The sequence below is a fragment of the Stegostoma tigrinum genome, chromosome 38, assembly GCF_030684315.1.
Source record: "Stegostoma tigrinum isolate sSteTig4 chromosome 38, sSteTig4.hap1, whole genome shotgun sequence".
NCBI lineage: Eukaryota > Metazoa > Chordata > Chondrichthyes > Orectolobiformes > Stegostomatidae > Stegostoma > Stegostoma tigrinum.
Window position 1 is genome coordinate 8,663,054 of NC_081391.1, and position 20,707 is coordinate 8,683,760.

The 20,707-nt window shown below is 42.9% G+C and overlaps 1 protein-coding gene across 1 annotated transcript in view; it reads right to left on the minus strand.

Moving 5' to 3' along the window:
- LOC125447006 (glutamate receptor ionotropic, NMDA 2B-like) overlaps positions 1-20,707 on the minus strand; it is a 382,369-nt gene that overhangs the window by 252,525 nt on the left and 109,137 nt on the right. Inside the window, exon 3 of the mRNA XM_059640487.1 lies at positions 12,668-13,087. Within this exon, the coding sequence (XP_059496470.1) occupies positions 12,668-13,075 (408 nt within the window). The 5' untranslated portion in view covers positions 13,076-13,087. The remainder of the gene's footprint in view (positions 1-12,667; positions 13,088-20,707) is intronic.

Sequence of the window (20,707 nt, forward strand, 5' to 3'; positions counted from 1 at the left end):
CATATAAATGTAAGGCATTCCAATGTTTTGTCTTTCTAGCACCCTCAAAATCACAAAAATCCATTCTCTGAAAAGACATTCTCATCTCCTCCAGCCATACAAACATTGGGGTCAAACACAAGAATAGGCCAATCAGCCCTTTGAGCCTGCTCCGTCATTCAGTAAGATCATAGCTGAACTGGTTCTTTAAAAATCCTGCTTAATACTTCACCCCCAACCACCAATAAACCTTTTTCCCTTCTTAGTCAAGTATCTATCAATGCCTTATAAGTATTTAAAGACTCTTTTTCCTCAACCTTTTAGAAGAAGAGTTTCAAAGACTCAGGACCCTCTGTGAGTTGAAAAAAGATCCCTGTCCTAATTGGGTTACAATTACTTTTAAATACTTATCGCTAGTTCCGGATTCTCCCATACAAGGAAACACCCTTTCCATTTCGACCTCTCAGGATCTCACTTATATCAATCAAGTCACCTCCTACTCTTCTAAATTCTGGTGGATATTAGCCCGGTTCACCCATCTTTCCTTGTAAGACAACCTGTCCATTTCTGGTTATTTATCTAGTAAACCTTCTTTACAGATCCTTCCTTTTAAAAAAAGGAGACCAGTACAGTATGCAGTATTCCAAATGAGGTCTCAGCAATGCCCTGTATAACTCAAGTAAAGCTTCTGTACTTTTGTATTAAATTTCTCACACAATAAACAAAAACAATCTTTTAGCTTTCCTAATTACTTGTTGTACCTGCATCCTATCCTTTTGCAATTCATGCACTTGTCCGCCGAGATACTTCTGCATCTCAGAGCTCTGTAATCTCTCACCATTGAGATTATATGTTCTTTCTTAATTTTTCCTGACAAAATGGTAAATTTCACATTTTTCCACATTATACCTAACTTGCCAGATTTTTGCCCACTCATGTAACCCACTGATATTTGTTTATAGTCTCCTTATGACCTCCTCATAATTTGCAAGACTGGGAGGAGTGTGCAGCAAGTTAGCATCATTTGTGAAGCAGACTGAGAGGAGTGTGCAGTGAGTTTGCATCATTTGTGAAGCAGACTGAGAGGAGTGTGCAGCAAGTTAGCATCATTTGTGAAACAGACTGAGAGGAGTGTGCAGTGAGTTTGCATCATTTGTAAAGCAGACTGAGAGGAGTGTGCAGTGAGTTTGCATCATTTGTGAAGCAGACTGAGAGGAGTGTGCAGTGAGTTTGCATCATTTGTGAAGCAGACTGAGAGGAGTGTGCAGCAAGTTAGCATCATTTGTGAAGCAGACTGAGAGGAGTGTGCAGTGAGTTTGCATCATTTGTGAAGCAGACTGAGAGGAGTGTGCAGCAAGTTAGCATCATTTGTGAAGCAGACTGAGAGGAGTGTGCAGTGAGTTTGCATCATTTGTGAAGCGGACTGAGAGGAGTGTGCAGCAAGTTAGCATCATTGACATCCAAATTAATTAAATGGAATAGAGATGGCTGGGGAGGCAATGTATTGCAGATGGAGTATGTGGGAGCTGGTAGACATCTTTGTCATCCACGATGACCACATGTGCTAAGGATGTGGGCTGCATGAGGAACTTCGGCTCATGTTTAATGAGACAAACACAGTTTAGAAGATTAATTAATTCGATTTTGATCTGTGGTCAAGGACACGATGATGTGACAGTCAAGGTATTAGGATCTAGAATTTAACTTTGGAGGAGCCTCAGCTAGTGTCCTTGTCTAATAGGGACGAGATTCTTGCTCACGACGGTGAGGCCACAGACTGTAGGGAGAAAAAGTGAACTGACCCCAGCAGCACAGTACAGAGTGTCATTCAAGTGAAGGGAGAACAGAGAAATGCGTAGTAATCAGGGATAACATAGTTAGGGGAACACATACTGTTCTCTGCAGCAAAGTCTGGTACCAAGGTTCAAGACGTTTTCTTCTGAGCTGAAGAGGAACTTGAAGTTGGAGGGAAGGATCCAGTGTTCACAGTCAGTTTAGGTACCAACAGCATAGGTAGGACTAGGAAAGTGTTTCTACTGAGGGATTACAAACAGTTTAGGTTTAAATCACAAAGATATTAATCTCAGGATTCCAAGCTGAGCCACATGCAAAATGATGTAGAGTAAATAAGATTAGAAAGGAAAATGTGTGGCTGGAAATTTAGTGTGGGAGAAATTGGTTCTGAATCATGGGACACTGGCACTAGTACTCGGGAGAGGAAGATCTTTTTTACTGGGGCGAGCTTCATTTGAATCATGCTGGAACCTATGTCCTGGCAATTTGTACAACTGGATAGGGATTTACATTAATTCTTGGGGGTTGGTTTGATTGAAGGGAAGTTTAAAAAAATCAAAAACAACCAAGAGAACAGAAGACCAGTGTAGTGAAAAGGTGAACTATAATCAAAGTGTGGTAGGAAGGGACAAAAAATATAATCAGCACAATGCAGCAGGAAATAGAACTAGGGTAAATAATGGTGTAAAGTCAAAGCTTAAGGCTCTTCATTGGATGCATGCATTGTGTATAACGAAATTAATGAGTTGACAGTACAAATAGAAATAAATTAATATGACTTGATAGATATCACTAAGAAACGGTTGCAGGGTGACCAGGACTGAGAACTCAATATTCAAGGGTATTCAATATTCAGGAAAAAAAAACAAGCAAAAACGAAAAGGAGGTGGGTAGCATTATTAATAAAATATGTATCGATGAAATGATAAATAGTGATAAAAGTTTAATAGATTGTAATTTGAATTCACTTTGGATGGGAATAAATAATAGCAAAGCAAAGAAGCCATAGGTGGAAGTCATCAATAGGCCCCTCAAGATTTGCATCACTCTAGGACAAAGCATAAATCAGGAAATAACGGAAGCATGCAAGACAGGCACAATAATTATCATGGGTGCCTTTAATCTGCACATTGGCGGGCACGCTGGATCAGTGGTTAGCACTGCAGCCTCACATCGCCAGGGACCCAGGTTCAATTCCCGCCTCGAGTGACTGTCTGTGTGGAGTTTGCACATTCTCCCCGTGTCTGCGTGGGTTTCCTCCGGGTGCTCCGGTTTCCTCCCACAGTCCAAAGATGCGCAGGTTAGGTGGATCGGCCATGCTAAATTGCACGTACTGTTCAGGGATGTGTAGGGTATAGGGGGATGGGTCTGGGTGGGATGCTTCAAGGGGTGGTGTGGACTTGTTGGGCCAAAGGGCCGGTTTCCACACTGTACGGAATTTAATGAAAATCAGGTGGACAAGCATAACATGGAAGACAAATTTGTGGAGTGCATCAGGGATTATTTCTTAGCGTAGTATATTGCTGAACCTACCCAGGAACAGAGTATTTTATATCTGATAATGCGATTAATAAGACATCTTGTGGCCAAGGATCTCTGAGGGAGAAGGAAGGTAACAATCACAACATGATAACATTTCAAATTCAGTTTGGGGGAAATCAACTTGGGCCTCAAACCTGTGTGCACGACTTAAATCAGGGTTGTCTGAAGTGAGCTGGGGGAAAAAGTATGAAAGGGAGAGTTAACAGATGAGCAGTGACAGACATTTAAGCAAATTTTTTTTCAGTCCAAAAAAAACACCCACAATTAACAAAAGCAGTTAAAGAGAATATTCAATCAAAACCTGAGGCTTCCAGGTTGAGTGAATGGGCAAGAATTTGGTAGATGGAGTTTTATTCAGGGAAGTATAAAGTCAACCACTTTGGTAGGAAGAATCAAAAGGCAGATTATTATTTAAATGGAGTGTCCAAAAAGACGGCAGTACAGAGGGATCTGGGTACTCTTCTGTATGAAACATACAATGTTAGCATGCAGCTACAGCAAGTAATCAAAAGGCAAATGAAATTTTGGTTTTTGTAGATTGGGGATTGGAGATTAAAAATAACAAAACCTTGTTGCAACTCTGCAATCTATTGGTGAAGCTGCACCTGGAGATCTGTGTGCAGTTTTGGTCCCTGTTTTTAAGAAATGATGTACTAACATTGGAGGCCATTCAAAAGAGATTCACTAGGCTGATTTCTGGGACAAGGGGGTTGCCTTGTCACAAACTGCTAAAAAGGTTAGACCTTTATTCAATGTGAGGCTGGATGAACAGAGCAGGCCAAGCAGCATCTCAGGAGCACAAAAGCTGACGTTTCGGGCCTAGACCCTTCATCAGAGAGGGGGATGGGGAGAGGGAACTGGAATAAATAGGGAGAGAGGGGTAGGCGGACCGAAGATGGAGAGAAAAGAAGATAGGTGGAGAGAGTATAGGTGGGGAGGTAGGGAGGGGGTAGGTCAGTCCAGGGAAGACGGACAGGTCAAGGAGGTGGGATGAGGTTAGTAGGTAGATAGGGGTGCGGCTTGGGGTGGGAGGAAGGGATGGGTGAGAGGAAGAACCGGTTAGGGAGGCAGAGACAGGTTGGACTGGTTTTGGGATGCAGTGGGTGGGGGGGAAGAGCTGGGCTGGTTGTGTGGTGCAGTGGGGGGAGGGGACGAACTGGGCTGGTTTAGGGCTGCTGTTGCAGGGGAAGGTGCCGGGTGTGGTGGGGTTGGAGGGCAGTGTGGAGCGAACAAGGGAGTCACGGAGAGAGTGGTCTCTCCGGAAAGCAGACAGGGGTGGGGATGGAAAAATGTCTTGGGTGGTGGGGTCGGATTGTAAATGGCGGAAGTGTCGGAGGATGATGCGTTGTATCCGGAGGTTGGTAGGGTGGTGTGTGAGAACGAGGGGGATCCTCTTTGGGCGGTTGTGGCGGGGGCGGGATGTGAGGGATGTGTTGCAGGTAATACGGGAGACGCGGTCAAGGGCGTTCTCGATCACTGTGGGGGGAAAGTTGCGGTCCTTGAAGAACTTGGACATCTAGGATGTGCGGGAGTGGAATGTCTTATCGTGGGACCAGATGCGGCGGAGGCGGAGGAATTGGGAATAGGGGATGGAATTCCGCAGGAAATGCTACACTTGCCCCCACACCTCCTCCCTCACTCCTATCCCAGGCCCCAAGATGACATTCCACATTAAGCAGAGGTTCACCTGCACATCTGCCAATATGGTATACTGCATCCACTGTACCCGGTGTGGCTTCCTCTACATTGGGGAAACAAAGCGGAGGCTTGGAGACCGCTTTGCAGAACACCTCCGCTCAGTTCGCAACAAACAACTGCACCTCCCAGTTGCAAACCACTTCCACTCCCCCTTCCATTCTCTAGATGACATATCCATCATGGGCCTCCTGCAGTGCCACAATGATGCCACCCGAAGGTTGCAGGAACAGCAACTCATATTCCGCCTGGGAACCCTGCAGCCTAATGGTATCAATGTGGACTTCACCAGTTTCAAAATCTCCCCTTCCCCTACAGCATCCCTAAACCAGCCCAGTTCGTCCCCTCCCCCCACTGCACCACACAACCAGCCCAGCTCTTCCCCCCCACCCACTGCATCCCAAAAGCAGTCCAACCTGTCTCTGCCTCCCTAACCGGTTCTTCCTCTCACCCATCCCTTCCTCCCACCCCAAGCCGCACGCCCAACTACCTACTAACCTCATCCCACCTCCTTGACCTGTCCGTCTTCCCTGGACTGACCTATCCCCTCCCTACCTCCCCACCTATACTCTTTCCACCTATCTTCTTTTCTCTCCATCTTCGGTCCGCCTCCCCCTCTCTCCCTATTTATTCCAGAACCCTCACCCCATCCCCCTCTCTGATGAAGGGTCTAGGCCCGAAACGTCAGCTTTTGTGCTCCTGAGATGCTGCTTGGCCTGCTGTGTTCATCCAGCCTCACATTTTATCATCTTGGAATTCTCCAGCATCTGCAGTTCCCATTATCTCTAGACCTTTATTCATTAGACTTTAGAAAAATGAGGGTGATCTGACTGATATGTTCAAGATTTTGATAGGGCTTACCAGGGTAGATGTTAAGATGTTTCTACTGGTCGGTAAATCTCAAGCTACAGGGCATCATTACAGATTAAGAGGATGTTCATTTAAAACTGAGTTTGCTGCACCCAGGCAGGAAAGGCCTTTTAGCCTGTCTGGAATACAGGCTTTCAGCTTTACTACCTTCAGGCAGTTTATCAGCCCATGCTACACAATGGCAGTTTCACATCTAACAGCAGACATTTTGTTATGGGTTTTAAAAACACAGCTAAGGAAGACATTTCATGCTGCTACTATATACTGGCTACATGAGTGATGTTTTCCACTAACTGACTATTGTCACCAATGCAAAAAAAGCTGCTGTAACTTCCTACCCAACGTTTGAATAATGTCGTTTCAATTTCAGTGCCAGTGTATTGGTGGGTATGTAGGCCGTACATTCCAGTTATTAGCTGATGGATTCAAAAAGCTTGTTCCTACAGTTATTCAGAATTCGTAATAGGCAGAGTATGCATGATACCCAAACAGCCTGAGCTTGCAAAACCCATATAAAACATCTTCTGTTGGATGTGATTCTGCAATTAGGCAGCAACTGCTGAACAATCCTGAGTGAACTTATAGCTACACTAACCACCAATTTAAGCTAATCAGTGAAGATCATAATAGGGTTAATTTATGTTTACTAGAAGTGACATACATTTATACACAGGGACATGTTCTTTGCAAACAGAAGGAATATTTTCAAGGCTTGTGTCTTTGTTGAATTTCTTGGAAACTTGGGGATCTGATAGTTCTTGAGTTCTCTGTGATAAGCCAATCAACAGCCTTCTCTCCTAATTATAATTTTTTGTGATTATTTGAAATTTGGCATTCTTGCATTTGTCCTGATGAGTACAAGACAAAAAGCTTTGGTCTCTCTTTCCAGCAAATATTCAAGTTCTTTTTTGAACCCTCTTACCTCTGGTCCTAGACACAGCTAATGCTAAAACTCAGGTCCATAGTCTCTGAAAGGTTTAAGCATATCCAAATTTGACTGTCTTGTCCTGTGCATTATTGCAGAGGTTACAGATTCAGTTTCCGGAGTGGAAATTGTCACATCTGTCAATTGCCTCTGTCATTCACTAGTCTTCTAAAAGCTACAAATTTAGCGAGTGGTCACACAGATATCCATGTATGCAGTCCCCAGGAGATATAATTATTATGGAGCCAAGGCATGAAAATGGAGTTGAGATATAGATCAGCTAATCTCTAACAGAATTATTGAAAGAGAATCAAGGGGTTAAACAAGCTAACCTGTTCCAAGGCCTGAGTGTCCTTTTTTTCCTATGCAACAGTCAAAAGGTACTGACTGGTCTGCTCCTGATTCTGTGAGTGGAATGCACTTTGTTAGACAGATATCTTACATGCTGCCTGCAAAAGCAAAGAGGGCCTGTGCCAAAGAGGCACCTGAGATGTTGGACAGAGGGCCCTGTGATTTGAAGTCCCAACCCACCTAACATTGGCAACTGATCATTGCCAGCAGTTCTAGCAATTAGCACCAATTGCAAGAGGCTGTGACTGCAGTCAATACAGCAACATCTTCCCCCACACCCTCACCCCCACCTTGCTGCCCCCATTGCTTGCAAAGTTGTGGAGTGACAAAGCAACAAAAATGTTGCTGGGGCAAGGAAAGATTGTCTCATAGGGTGGCCATTACAGAAAGATTGGAGCAATGGTGGTCAGAAGCAAGGGCAAGAGATCATAACCATCCCCTTGTCCATGCCCTCGCCCACAATTATGCAGATATAATTGCAGATTAAAGGCAGCCTTTCACCTGTATTAGCACACTGCCACATGGAATAACTTGTCAGATGAGCCATATATACTTGTCCCACCTACACCTGCAGCAGGAATACGGCCATAAATGGTATTAAGGTAGTTGCTAATTGACCATTTAGGAGCTGGAGCAAGAAAAAGTCATCCATGGTTCATTCCGCTTGGGGGAGGGTCGGAAAAGTTCAGATATGTGTCCAGATGACAACATATTTAATGTTCTGGGCTTTCACTGCCCCTTTTGGACTCAGAAGATTCCATCCACTGATTTACATTTACAATACTTGAAATGCTGATGAAATAATATCAATTTTCAAGAGATCTTACTGATGTCAAAAAGAGTGTGTTTAATTTATCTCAGTCTCAATCAGGTTTGAAGATACACCATGAAAGCTCTGTACATTGGAATACAATAACGTTTGAACATATCTTATTGAAAAGTGATAAAAACAAATTAAGTATATGCCAACCTGAGGTTGTCTTAATTTGTATTGATGGAAATGTTACAGTGCACAAAATTCATTCGAAGGACATTAATCATGGTACAAAAATAATTGAATGAAAAGTCAACATGGAAGAAATAGCAAGATAAAATGTTACAGGTTTGGCCTTTTGTATTTGGTTTTCAATACATAAACAGTTCAATCAACCCAAATTATTTATGTTAGTGCTTTCTCGCCATACAAACCTCCTTTCACATTATTCCTGATAACACCGATTCAAAATATTTCTATTCATTTCTCCCTCATGTGTTTATCTGATTTTCCTCTACTGTACAATTCATCTCAACCAGCCCTTTAAATTGAAATGGAGACACATCACAAAACTCAACACTGCAGAGGAATCTGGTAGATGAATCTTGTAAAGGTGATGAGCAGGTACAGTAAGTCATGAGAGGGATAAAGAGACTTATTGTTTATTGCAAAGGGAATTGATTATAAAAAGAAAGTTTAAATGGAGTTGTACTGGTCTTCAGTTATATCACAACTCAATTATTGTATGCACTTTTGGTTTCCTTATTTGAACCAAAGAACCCCAGAAGCGTTACAGTACAGATGGAAACCTTTTGATCAATCATGCCCACGCCAGTTTTTCAATGATGTCATGGACCACACCAGATTCCCCAAAGTATATTATAGGGATAGCCCAGATTCTAACTTTTATCTTTTTAAAGGTATGTGTAAGGTGCTGTGTTCCAAATATGATTCAATTAGTCCATCACTAAGCTTTAATCAAAATACACTTTATTCTTACAACACAGTTAAAATGTAGCAAAAAGAGGAATTGGCATAATTTTACTCAATGCAAATAACTTAATGAGATTATGTATTATTTAACCACTGATCATCAACTGTTCCAATATATGCAACATTTAATAAATACACACTGGGCAAAGGAAATTCAGCAAAGCAGTTATTATTCTCACATGCTGTCTCTCTCCAGCCCAATAGAAAGAAAACCAAAAGAAACAAACTTTCCTTTTGATTTTTTTTTAACCCTGTGTCTAAGATTTCATTCCAGCATCAGCAAACTTAAGCTTTCAGCTTGAGCAGCAAGCAAAAAAACGCCAACTAACTGAAAGCAAAATCAAAATCTTTTCTGGTCCATGTGCACCTGACGCCCCCCACTCATGATTCTTTTGCCTTACTTTCAGAAGAAAACGATGGAGAACTCAAAGCTGTTCATATACTGCCTGTCTGAAAGAGATATTTTGCAACCACTGTGACAACACGCTTCTGTAAGAGAAACAAGACAGAACACACCCTCATGCGGCACAGTGACTCAGTGGTTAGCACTGCTGCCTCAAAGCATCAGGGACCTAGGTTTGATTCCACTCTCAGGTGACTGTCTCTGTGGAGTTTGCATATTCTCCCCATATGTGTGTGGGATTCCTCCGGATCCTCAGATTTCCATCTAAGAATCTGAAACATTCTGACATCCACGGTCCAAAGATGTATAGGTTATGGTAATGCTAAATTGCCCACAATGTTCAGGGATGTAGAGGCTAGATGAATTAGCCATAGGAAATGCATGGGTTACAGGGATGGATCTGGGAGGGATGCTATTCAGAGGGTCGGTGTGATTTGCTGGGCTGAATCACATGCTTCCACACTGTAGGGATTCTGTGATTTCTTAAATATAGTAATGTCATAAATGAGCATCATTACCTTGTGCCAATCTCCTTTTCACTGCATATTCATGTACATTTTTTAAACCCAAATAATTGTCCTCTTGAATGCCTCCACTACACTGCACACTATTCAATGTTTTCTACAAGTTACAATCTCTCAGTTTAGTAAATCTTTCTAGTAAAATTCTAGTAAATCCTTTTTGTATCTTTGCTTACGTCTATATTATAATTTGGAGGTCAGAACTGTTAGTGGTTACAGAAAATGTGGTCAAAACAAGCTTGGGGACAGGTTTAAGAGTAGACTTGCTGCTGCCCAAATCTATCCCCTTACAAATGAACACCTGTTGTTTATTTCCATTTTTGAAAATTATTTTATGAACTTGCAAAGCGTTTCTGTGATGCATTGGATGACATTCCTCCTCTGTGTTCAAGTCCCACCTCAGACTTAATGGCCATGGAAGACTTAATTATCTTCTTTCACAGGAAGTGAGCATCACTGGCTAGGCCAGCATTTATTGCCCATCTTTAATTGCCCAGAGAGCAGTTAAGAGTCAGCACATTGCTGCGGTTCTAGAGTCTCATGTAGAACAGAGCAGGTAAGGGTTGCAAATTTACTTCTCTAAAAAACATTAGTGAACCACATGAATTTTTCCTGATTATCAACAATCGTGTCATGCTCTTCATTAGATTCAAGAACCCAAGTCCCCAAATTCTCTCTGATGAAGGGTCTATGTCCTAAATGTCAGCTTTTGTGCTCCTGAGATGCTGCTTGGCCTGCTGTGTTCATACAGCTACACACTTTGTTATCCCCAAAATGTTTCCAAGGTCTCTGGATTAACAATCTAGCAATGATACCACCAGGCCATTATTCCACCCTCCGAAAAAAGGTATGTCATAACACGACCAAATAAGTTGAATATCAATCTGCAAATCCTTCCACTAGGCCTATGCCAAGTGGTGAGAGCAGGACGGCTTTATAATCAGCCAGAACCATGTAGTAGCTACAGTGCAACATGTGCCCCAAGTTTGAAAAAAAACTCCATGTACAAGTTCTTGTCATAAGCAAGCATCATCCACCTTTTGACTGTATGTAAATGCTCGTTTCATCAAACAGCAACAGTTGATTGGTCAAGACTTGATTACGATGGTATTGTATCAGAATTGAGGAGCCATGCAACAGGAACAAGACCCAGATGGTCTGTAGGTCTGGGCAGTCTCTGGTGTGTGGCTATGAATTAATTTCAGGTAAAGAATAGCTACTATCTCGAACAGTTATTACAGAAGAGGGTTATTTGGCTCCTCAAGTCTTTGGCTGACTGTCAAGCAATCCAGTCTCCAGTTAGTCCTACTTCTCCTTTTATATCCCTGTAGCCTGACATTACTTATCCAATTTCCTTTCAAAGTTATTTGATCTGCATTCCCACCAGCCTTGTCTGCTGAGTTTCATGACATTATCACTCACTAGGTAAAAAAGGTTCTTGTACATATTCTATCTGCATCTCTTTCCCAGAACCTCAAATTGAAGTCTGGCAATGAATGTTGCTTTTCTTCCTCCTCCCTATCTCACTCATCATCATCTTGTAAACTCTATGAAATCTCCCTTGCTTCAAAAAGATAAACACCAGCTCCTTTAACCTGATCTTGTAGTTCAAATCACTCCCCACTTAAACATTTTATTTTGTTTGTTCAGGGGATGTGGGTTTGCTGGCTAGGCCAGCATTTATTGCCCACCTTTAATTGCCGATTATGGTGGCTCTAGAGTCACACGTAGGCTAGACAGAGTAAGCATGGTAGATTTCCTTCTCTGAAGGACATCAGTAATCCAGATGGGTTTTTACAAAAATTGGCAGTGGATATTTGATCACCAATAGGTTGTCTATTTATTCCAACATATTGTTATATTGTTGAATTCACATTCAATAATACCATGAGGGATTTGAACTGCTGCTCCAGAATATTAGTTGGCATTCTGGTATTTACAGTCTAGTGATATTACCACTACATCATTGCCTCCCCTTAAGTCATGTAAGTTTCTGCCGCACTTTCTCAAAAAATTCATGTCCTTCAGAGGAGAAGCATAAAACTAGAGGAAGATATTATCAGTGCAATCTTGGACTCACCTTAAATTGATATGTGGTGTCAGGAAGCACATGACACACACCATCTTGGTTACAAGTATTGAATTTTTCCCACAGATACTCAGAAAGTGGAGGAAATGCATTTCAGGAAAAAAGAATGTACTCATGCAAAATAAAATAAAATATGGAGTGTGATTTTGCTTCCTTGTCATGATATAATGTGACAGCAGAGGAATCATTATGACATAAAAAGAGGTTGTGCGGTAGGTTAGCACAGCATCAATGGTGGGACGCTTGACTCTTGCTCTTGGCTGTAAGTAACCGCCATGCTTGAGCAGTACCAACACATATTCCTAGAGAAGAATAAAATGCTACCGGACTAAATTAGAACATACAGCACAGAGAGAGGCTTTTTGGCCCACGTAATTATACTGTTTGAAAGAGCTATCCAGTTAGTTATTCAGATTACTCTATTCGTTCACTGTTGTCCTGGAAATGTTTTCTTTTCTATGAATTATTTTTGAAAGTTGTTATGGATTCTGCTTCTACCATCTCTCCAGCTAACACGTGCAAACAACAAACTGGATGGCTGGTGGAGAAAGTGGAAATGAATCACCATGGCCAAAAATGGGATCTTCTATTGCTGGTGACTGAAGTAAAGCCACGGTGATGGTGAGTGAAGAGAGTTTTCACCTTTAAGTAACTGATGTTATGTATACCCATTAAAATTGGGTGTCAGTAGTAGAAATGTATTTCCTTTCGCAGCACTGAGCAACTCAAATGAAAAAAAGCTAGTTCCTACCTTGTCAGCCATTATCATCGAGGAACCACCATGTATTCCAAGAATTGGGATCATAGTCTGAGCTGAAATAAAATCCAAAATTTCTGCAATGGACTCATGATCCGTATCATCACCAAAAACCACACCGTGCATTTTCATCCCAGACATGAGATCGCACACACGTGTAATGATACTCTTGGGGTCAGTCTCATTGACGGTCACCTGCACCACATTGGGATCAATGGGCAAATGTTGGAAATCATCTTTGTTCAAAACATCTTTGATGTCCATCTCACAGGATGTGCCACCAAGGATCACGGCAATGTTCAAGGTAGGGGTGCTTTTCAAGATTCCTTTCGCCCAATCCACATGAGACGCGAGTATTAATAAAATCTTCAGGAGCTGTATGCCCATGTGCCTCATCTTCATTGAGTTTAATCCCTGCAATAGAAATAAACCTTAAAGAAAAGTGCATGTCAGATCCTAATCACACAATAATACAGTTCTGACCAATTGGTTATTAGTCTTGCAACCCCCAGTAAGTCTTGTGAAAAATTTGCACCTCGACCAATTGCTGGTAACTTACAATAAGTGCTCTGCATGAGGCCCAATTCAATGATGTTGGCTTTATGAATGGAAAAAGAAAGTCCTCATTGAACCACAGAGTCAGAAGGTAATTATGAGTATTTAGGAATAAAAACAAAGTTGCTGGAAAAGCTCAGCAGATCTGGCAGCATCTGTGGAGGAGAAAACAGAGTTAACATTTAGGGTACAGTGACCATCAGAGCTTCTGAAGCAGGGTCACTGGACCCGAAATGTTAACTCTGTTTTCTCCTCCACAGATGCTGCCAGACCTGCTGAGCTTTTCCAGCAAATTTGTTTTTGTTCCTGATTTACAGCATGCGCAGTTCTTTTGGTTTTTTATGAGTACTTAGAGTTTATTGTGAGGGAAAAAATTGTTTTTTTTTCCTTTGAAAGTCAGTAAGCATTACATGTAATTTCTGTCCCTTCACTGAATTGTCTCTTGATGTTTAAATAGGTATGTCTTCGTCCCTTAAAGGCCATCGTCATTGCTGGCCCACACAGCTAGCTATGTTGCAAGAGTAAATCTAAGTACAGTTCAGTTTGAGGTCCACACCCACATCAAGGCCGGCACAGATATTAAACTGAGGCCTCCATCTCCCTTGTCAACAGAATTGAAGGGATCCCATGACACTGTTCATGGAAAAGCAAAGGCAAGTCATGTTGATCCCCTTTCTCATAAGATGATAAATTATGAGCTTACTTTGATTAGACTGAAACTGATTTAGGGTATTCTGATGGAAATGCTCACAAGCCAGGTCAAAGAGTGGAAGATGTGTACATTGACGGTCAGTACACAATGGGGCTACATGGACAGAGAGTAAATCTATGCCTGGGAGCACAGGTTGGGACAAGGAATGGGGTAAAATGATGGCAATGACTCTCACTTGACCCCTCATGCCCAATTAAAGGTCCCTGCCTCCAAACTCGCCTCAGAGAATGTGCTAAATACATGCACACAAAACTGAGACAGCCCATTGAACACACCATAACATTGGTTTTCATGTAGTATCCTCACTAAACCTGTCATGTTGGAAGCTGCAAAATATCAATCCAGAGACACACTTTGTTTAGGCTGAAGTAACTAATCAGGTGTAATTACAATTAATCAGTTGCAAAAAGCGAACTATGCCCATCGCAGTAAAGGTAGGTAAAAGGTGTGTATATGTTAAAGACAATCCAATATGCTGCACATCGGTAATTATTTTCAGTTCTAAGAAGTCTTTGTTTGTGAAAATAGAATAATATATGCTTTCATTATAGAGTTCCTTCTTTATGACATTTTCAGAATGAGAAACAGCAATGATGGATGGTTGCCATAGTTTAATCCTGAACAATGTATAATGAGTGGTGCCCCTCGTGCCTCTGAGTCAGAAATTAACTGCAACATAACTGACCATTTGGCCCACATGATCCATGCCAGTGTTTAAGCATCATAAGGACCTCCTCCCACTACACTTCTTTTAACTGTATCAACGTGACATTCAATCCCTTTGTCCCTCGTATATTTATTTAGTCAGCTTAAATGTACCCGTGTAATTTGGCTTAGTTCCGAGCTGTAGTCATGAGTTTCACATTCTAACTGTTCTGAAAGTAAAGAGGTTTGTCCAAAATTTCCAGTTGGGTTTATTAGTGACTAACTTATAATTAAAAACTTAATTTTGAACATACCCACAAATGAGACCTACATGATCATTTTTTTTTCTTTTATTTATTCATGGGATGTGGGCACTGCTGGCTAATTCAGCATTTATCACTCATTTCTAAATTGCCCTGGTGGCAATTGAGAGTCGACCATATTTCTGGGGCCTAGAGTCTCATTAGGTCAGATCAAGTAAGGACAGCAAACGTCCTTGCCTAAAGGAACCAGATGGATTTTACAACAATCAAAAATGGTCAGTGTTAGGCTGTTAATCCAGATTTTTGATTAAATTCAAATTTAACCAACTGCCACAGTGAGATTTGAACCCGTTTCCATCAAGAACATTAGCCTGGGATTCTGGGCTGTTAGTCCAGTGACATTATCACTACATCACTGCCACTGATGTTAACAACTTCTGTCAGTTAATGCCTTTGCCTCCTTTCCTCCTGAGAGAACGGCCCAGCTTGCTCAGTTTATCACAAGATCATTAAGAAAAGTAGCGGCCATTCAATCCCTCCAGTTCACTCTGCCATTTAATAAGACCATAGCTGATCCAACCTAATGTTTATCTCTATTTGCTTCCTTGTACCAACACTCTCCACACTGCCACTCCCCCATATCCTTTCAGTGACTTTATAGATCAAAAAGCTGTACTGAATATACTCAGTGAGCTAGCCTTTACTGCTATCTACAATAGTGAATTCCAAAGATTAACAAACCTTTGACAGCAAACCTTCCTCATCTTCACCTTAAATGGGAAACCCCTTATTTTTAAACTGTCCCTCTGAGTTCTAGATGTCCCGATGAGGGAAACCATCCTCTCAGCATGGACCCAGACGAAACCCCTCAGAATCTTACATGCTTCAATAATATAACCTCTCATTCTTCTGAACTCTAATGAGTATAGGCCCAACCTTCACGACCTTCCATCATAGGATAACCCTTCATCACAGGACTACTAGATCATGGCATCAAATCAACAGGTCTATCTAGTTCAGGTAATGTTGATTACATTCATAAATGTTGGTGAATACGGATATTTATTAATGATTCCAATACAACAGAACGAAGCAGGAATTAGTCTAGTGAACCTTCTCTACACTACCTTCAACACAAGTATAACTCTCCTTAAATAATATGACCAAAACCACACAGTGTACTTTAGGAGTGGTTTCATCAATGATCTGTAGAGTTGTAGCAAGATTTCCTTGTTCTTGAACTTCATCACCTTTGCATTAAAAACCAACATCCAATTTACCTTCCCAATTACTTCTGTATCTATACACTATCATTTTTTGTGATTCCTGTACAGTAACATCCTGATCCCTCTGTACTACAGCCTTCTGTAGTCTTGCTCTATTTGAATAATATTCTCCTTTTATATGCTTTCTGCCAAAGTAGACAACATCTTATTTTCTCACATGAACTTAACCGGCTAAATTTTGCCCACTCTTAACGTGTCTTATCCCTGTGCAGACTCATAGGCTGGATTCTCACCATGGCATCAGGAATTTTATTGGTGCCATAATCTTCCCCATATTCGTGAGTGTGCTGGCCAACTGATTTTTCATCATGGCCTCAAGGCCCTCCGCTTCTTCCTGTCCCGCAGGCCCGACCAGTTCCCCTCACCCGACACCCTCATCCGCCTAGCCGAACTCGTCCTCACCCTCAACAACTGCTCTTTCGATTCCTCCCACTTCCTACAGACCAAGGGGGTGGCCATGGGCACCCGCATGGGCCCCAGCTATGCCTGCCTCTTTGTAGGTTACGTGGAACAGACCCTCTTCCGCACCTACACAGGCCCCAAACCCCACTTCTTCCTCCGTTACATTGATGACTGCATCGGTGCCGCCTCTTGCTCCCCAGAGGAGCTCGAACAGTTCATCCACTTCACCAACACCTTCCACCCCAACCTTCAGTTCACCTGGGCCATCTCCAGCACATCCCTCACCTTCCTGGACCTCTCAGTCTCCATCTCAGGCAACCAGCTTGTAACTGATGTCCATTTCAAGCCCACTGACTCCCACAGCTACCTAGAATACACCTCCTCCCACCCACCCTCCTGCCAAAATTCCATCCCCTATTCCCAATTCCTCCGCCTCCGCTGCATCTGCTCCCAGGATGAGGCATTCCACTCCCACACATCCCAGATGTCCAAGTACATCAATGACCGCAACTTTCCCCCCGCAGTGGTCCAGAACGCTCTTGACCACGTCTCCCACATTTCCCGCAACACATTCCTCACACCCCACCCCTGCCACAACCGCCCTAAGAGGATCCCCCTCATCCTCACACACCACCCCACCAACCTCCAGATACAACGCATCATCCTCCGACACTTCCGCCATCTACAATCCGACCCCACCACCCAAGACATTTTTCCATCCGCACCCTTGTCTGCCTTCTGGAGAGACCACTCACTCCGTGACTCCTCTGTTCGCTCCACACTGCCCTCCAACCCCACCACACCCGGCACCTTCCCCTGCAACCGCAGGAAGTGCTACACTTGCCCCCACACCTCCTCCCTCACCCCCATCCCAGGCGCTAAGATGACTTTCCACATTAAGCAGAGGTTCACCTGCACATCTGCCAATGTGGTGTACTGTATCCATTGTACCCGGTGTGGCTTCCTCTACATTGGGGAAACCAAGCGGAGGCTTGGGGACCGCTTTGCAGAACACCTCCCCTTGGTTCGCAATAAACAACTGCACCTCCCAGTCGCGAACCATTTTAACTCCCCCTCCCATTCTTCAGACGACATGTCCAACATGGGCCTCCTGCAGTGCCACAATGATGCCACCCGAAGGTTGCAGGAACAGCAACTCATATTCCGCTTGGAAACCCTGCAGCCCCATGCATCAATGTGGACTTCACCAGCTTCAAAATCTCCCCTTCCCCCACCGCATCCCAAAACCAACCCAGTTCGTCCCCTGCCCCCCACTGCATCACACAACCAGCCCAGCTCATCCCCTCCCCCCACTGCATCCCAAAACCAGCCCAGCCTGTCTCTGCCTCCCTAACCTGTTCTTCCTCTCACCCATCCCTTCCTCCAACCTCAAGCCGCACCTCCATTTCCTACCTACTAACCTCATCCCACCTCCTTGACCTGTCCATCTTCCCTGGGCTGACCTATCCCCTCCCTACCTATACTCTCCTCTCCACCTATCTCCTTTTCTCCCCATCTTCAGTCCGCCTCCCCCTCTCTCCCTATTTATTCCAGAACCCTCTCCCCATCCCCCTCTCTGATGAAGGGTCTAGGCCCGAAACGTCAGCTTTTGTGAACCTGAGATGTTGCTTGGCCTGCTCTGTTCATCCAGCTCCACACTTTGTTCTCTTGGATTCTCCAGCATCTGCAGTTCCCACTATCTCTGATTTTTCATCCTGTTGGGATAGCAGTATCCTGGAATCGTGTCTGAGGAGATACGGTGGTGTGCTGTTTGCAAACTGGCCACGTGCTAAAGTAGAGATGTAAGGAGGTCAGCTTAGTTCCTCAGAGCTTTCATTCACTGACCACTACTCAACACCCCTCCCATCATCCCAGATGCCTCAACCTGTCTCCACTCCCTTAAACACCCCCCTTAGCCTCTGAAACAGACCGACTCCAGTTAACTCCTTTATTCCACTCAAATTCCCCCCAGCTGTCAACCAACCACATACTTGTTGGAAAATTATGACTAATGCTTCCACTGAGTGGAATTTTACTGAGTCCACCAGAGTGGACACGATAGCTGAGAAAGTGAGAAGGCTGAAGGGAAGTGGGAAATTAGGTGGCACTGTGCACGTTAGATTGCCAGTGTTGAAAAATTATCCCCAATTAAGAGCTGCACATGGGAGTCTGCACATGATGTCAATTCAGATCATTAATGGGCCACTTAACACAAAATATTCCCATGCCTCCTACTTTTGCAGAACTTCCCTGTATCACCCAAAGAACACCCAACAAATTTGGTTGATAGAATTTGTCTATGGCCTCATGGGCTTTAGGGTCAAGGGGTCCTTAATTATCAGGTACTCAGTAGTTCCCAATTGATGGATGTGACATTGGTAAAGGATGGGGGTGGGCCTGATGCTACATACTGTCTTTGTGTCTGACCTCCCTGCTCCCCACGTGCTGCCCTTTGTAGTTCAACTTCAGCAAACCCATCCCCACCCTACTTACCTGTGATCCAGTGGCCATCCAGAGTTGGGCCTGGAAGTAATATGCTGGCAGCAGCCACCACTTCTCCAAGTGATGCTGCCAGGAGTGGAGAATTGCCAGCCTCTGATTCAGACTTTCTAAATCTCCTGGAAGGTCTGCCACTGGCCCTGCCAAATCAAATTAGCCAGGCTCCCACCAGTCCTCTACACAGTACAGACCTCCATCACAGGAACAAAACCCCAGATATTATTTCTGTTCTCTTAAGATACCAGGATGTAATCCACCAGGGCATCTGTCAGCCCTTAGTCCCATTAGTTTACGCAGCACTCTTCCTTTGGAAACAATTATCATTTCAATTTTTTTTGACCTAGAGTTATCTTGTGAGTTATAAACTTTTCCATTCTGGTATATTACTGTATATCTTTCTCTGTATCTTCTCCAGTGCCTCTCTGATTTTTTTTATAAAATATGGAACAGAACCATGTATGCTACTCCAAGTGTGATCTGACCAACATTCTGTAAAGCTATAGCATAATCTCTCTGCCTTTCAATTCTATTCTTTGAGAAATGAATCCCCTTATGATTGGGTTGAATTCTTATTAACTTGGTAATTTTTGTAATTAATGATTTGTGTATCTGTATCATAGGTCACTCTGCTCCTATTTAGACTTTCTATGGTACTTCTCGTCAAAATTGATTATCTCATCATTATTTGTCTTGAAATTAACTTGCCATTCTGCAAGAACATTAATATCTTCTTATGTTAGAGTGTACTTTACCTCACTGTCTCCTGTTTGAGGTTATCTGTACATTTAGAATTTATAATTTTGGGGCTGATTCTACTGTCCTGAATTGGGAAAAGGGCATCTTGAGAATGAATCCAAAGTTCCATCCTCATCTTCATCTCTGACTATTTTCAGGGGTGTGGGAAAGTTATCGAATTGAGAGCACCGCATGCTGCTGTTCAAGAATTGCTGACAGCATTCTGGAGGTGGCTTTTCCAGAACTTGCAGCGATTTTCATGGAAGCAGCATGTTTTGAAACCTTTTCTAAATCATATGGAGAGCTGAGACATCAACAGTGGTTTGGAAATTGAAGAATCTGAGATTACAAATTGTCTTGCCTTCACAACAGTGTTATAGTCTGAACTGTATCTGTGTTTACTGAAGAGGGTTATGGCAGTGCTGCAATTGGAGAAGAAAATGACCAGCTAATAATAAGGCTCCCAGATTATTATGACCAAGAACAGTTTGATGGTTGAAGGGATATGGAGAGTATGCAGGAAATTGGACTTGAGGCCGCAATGCAATTAGTCGTGATCATTTTAAATGGCACAGTAGGCTCAAGGGGCTGAACTGCCTCCTTCTGCTCCTAGTTCTTATGTTAACATGTATTTTAATAAATTATCCACAGGATAAAGTGCTATTCGCCATTGCACAGTGTTGAAAATCCATTCCAGTGTCAGATTTAAAGCTAATTGTTTCTATTCTCCTCTTTCAGCTCCTCTTTATGGGACATGTCAACCATATGTTTGATTGTGTGAAATCTTTGATAAAATCTTTGAGCTTTCTCTCATTCTTCATGGATCAGCTCAGCAATCTGTTCAGCTGTGTACAAATTTTAACATTAATTTGAGCTTTGGCTGTCTTCAAAGGCACCCATGGATTCTGCGTTGCAATATATGTCCAGGGTAATGATT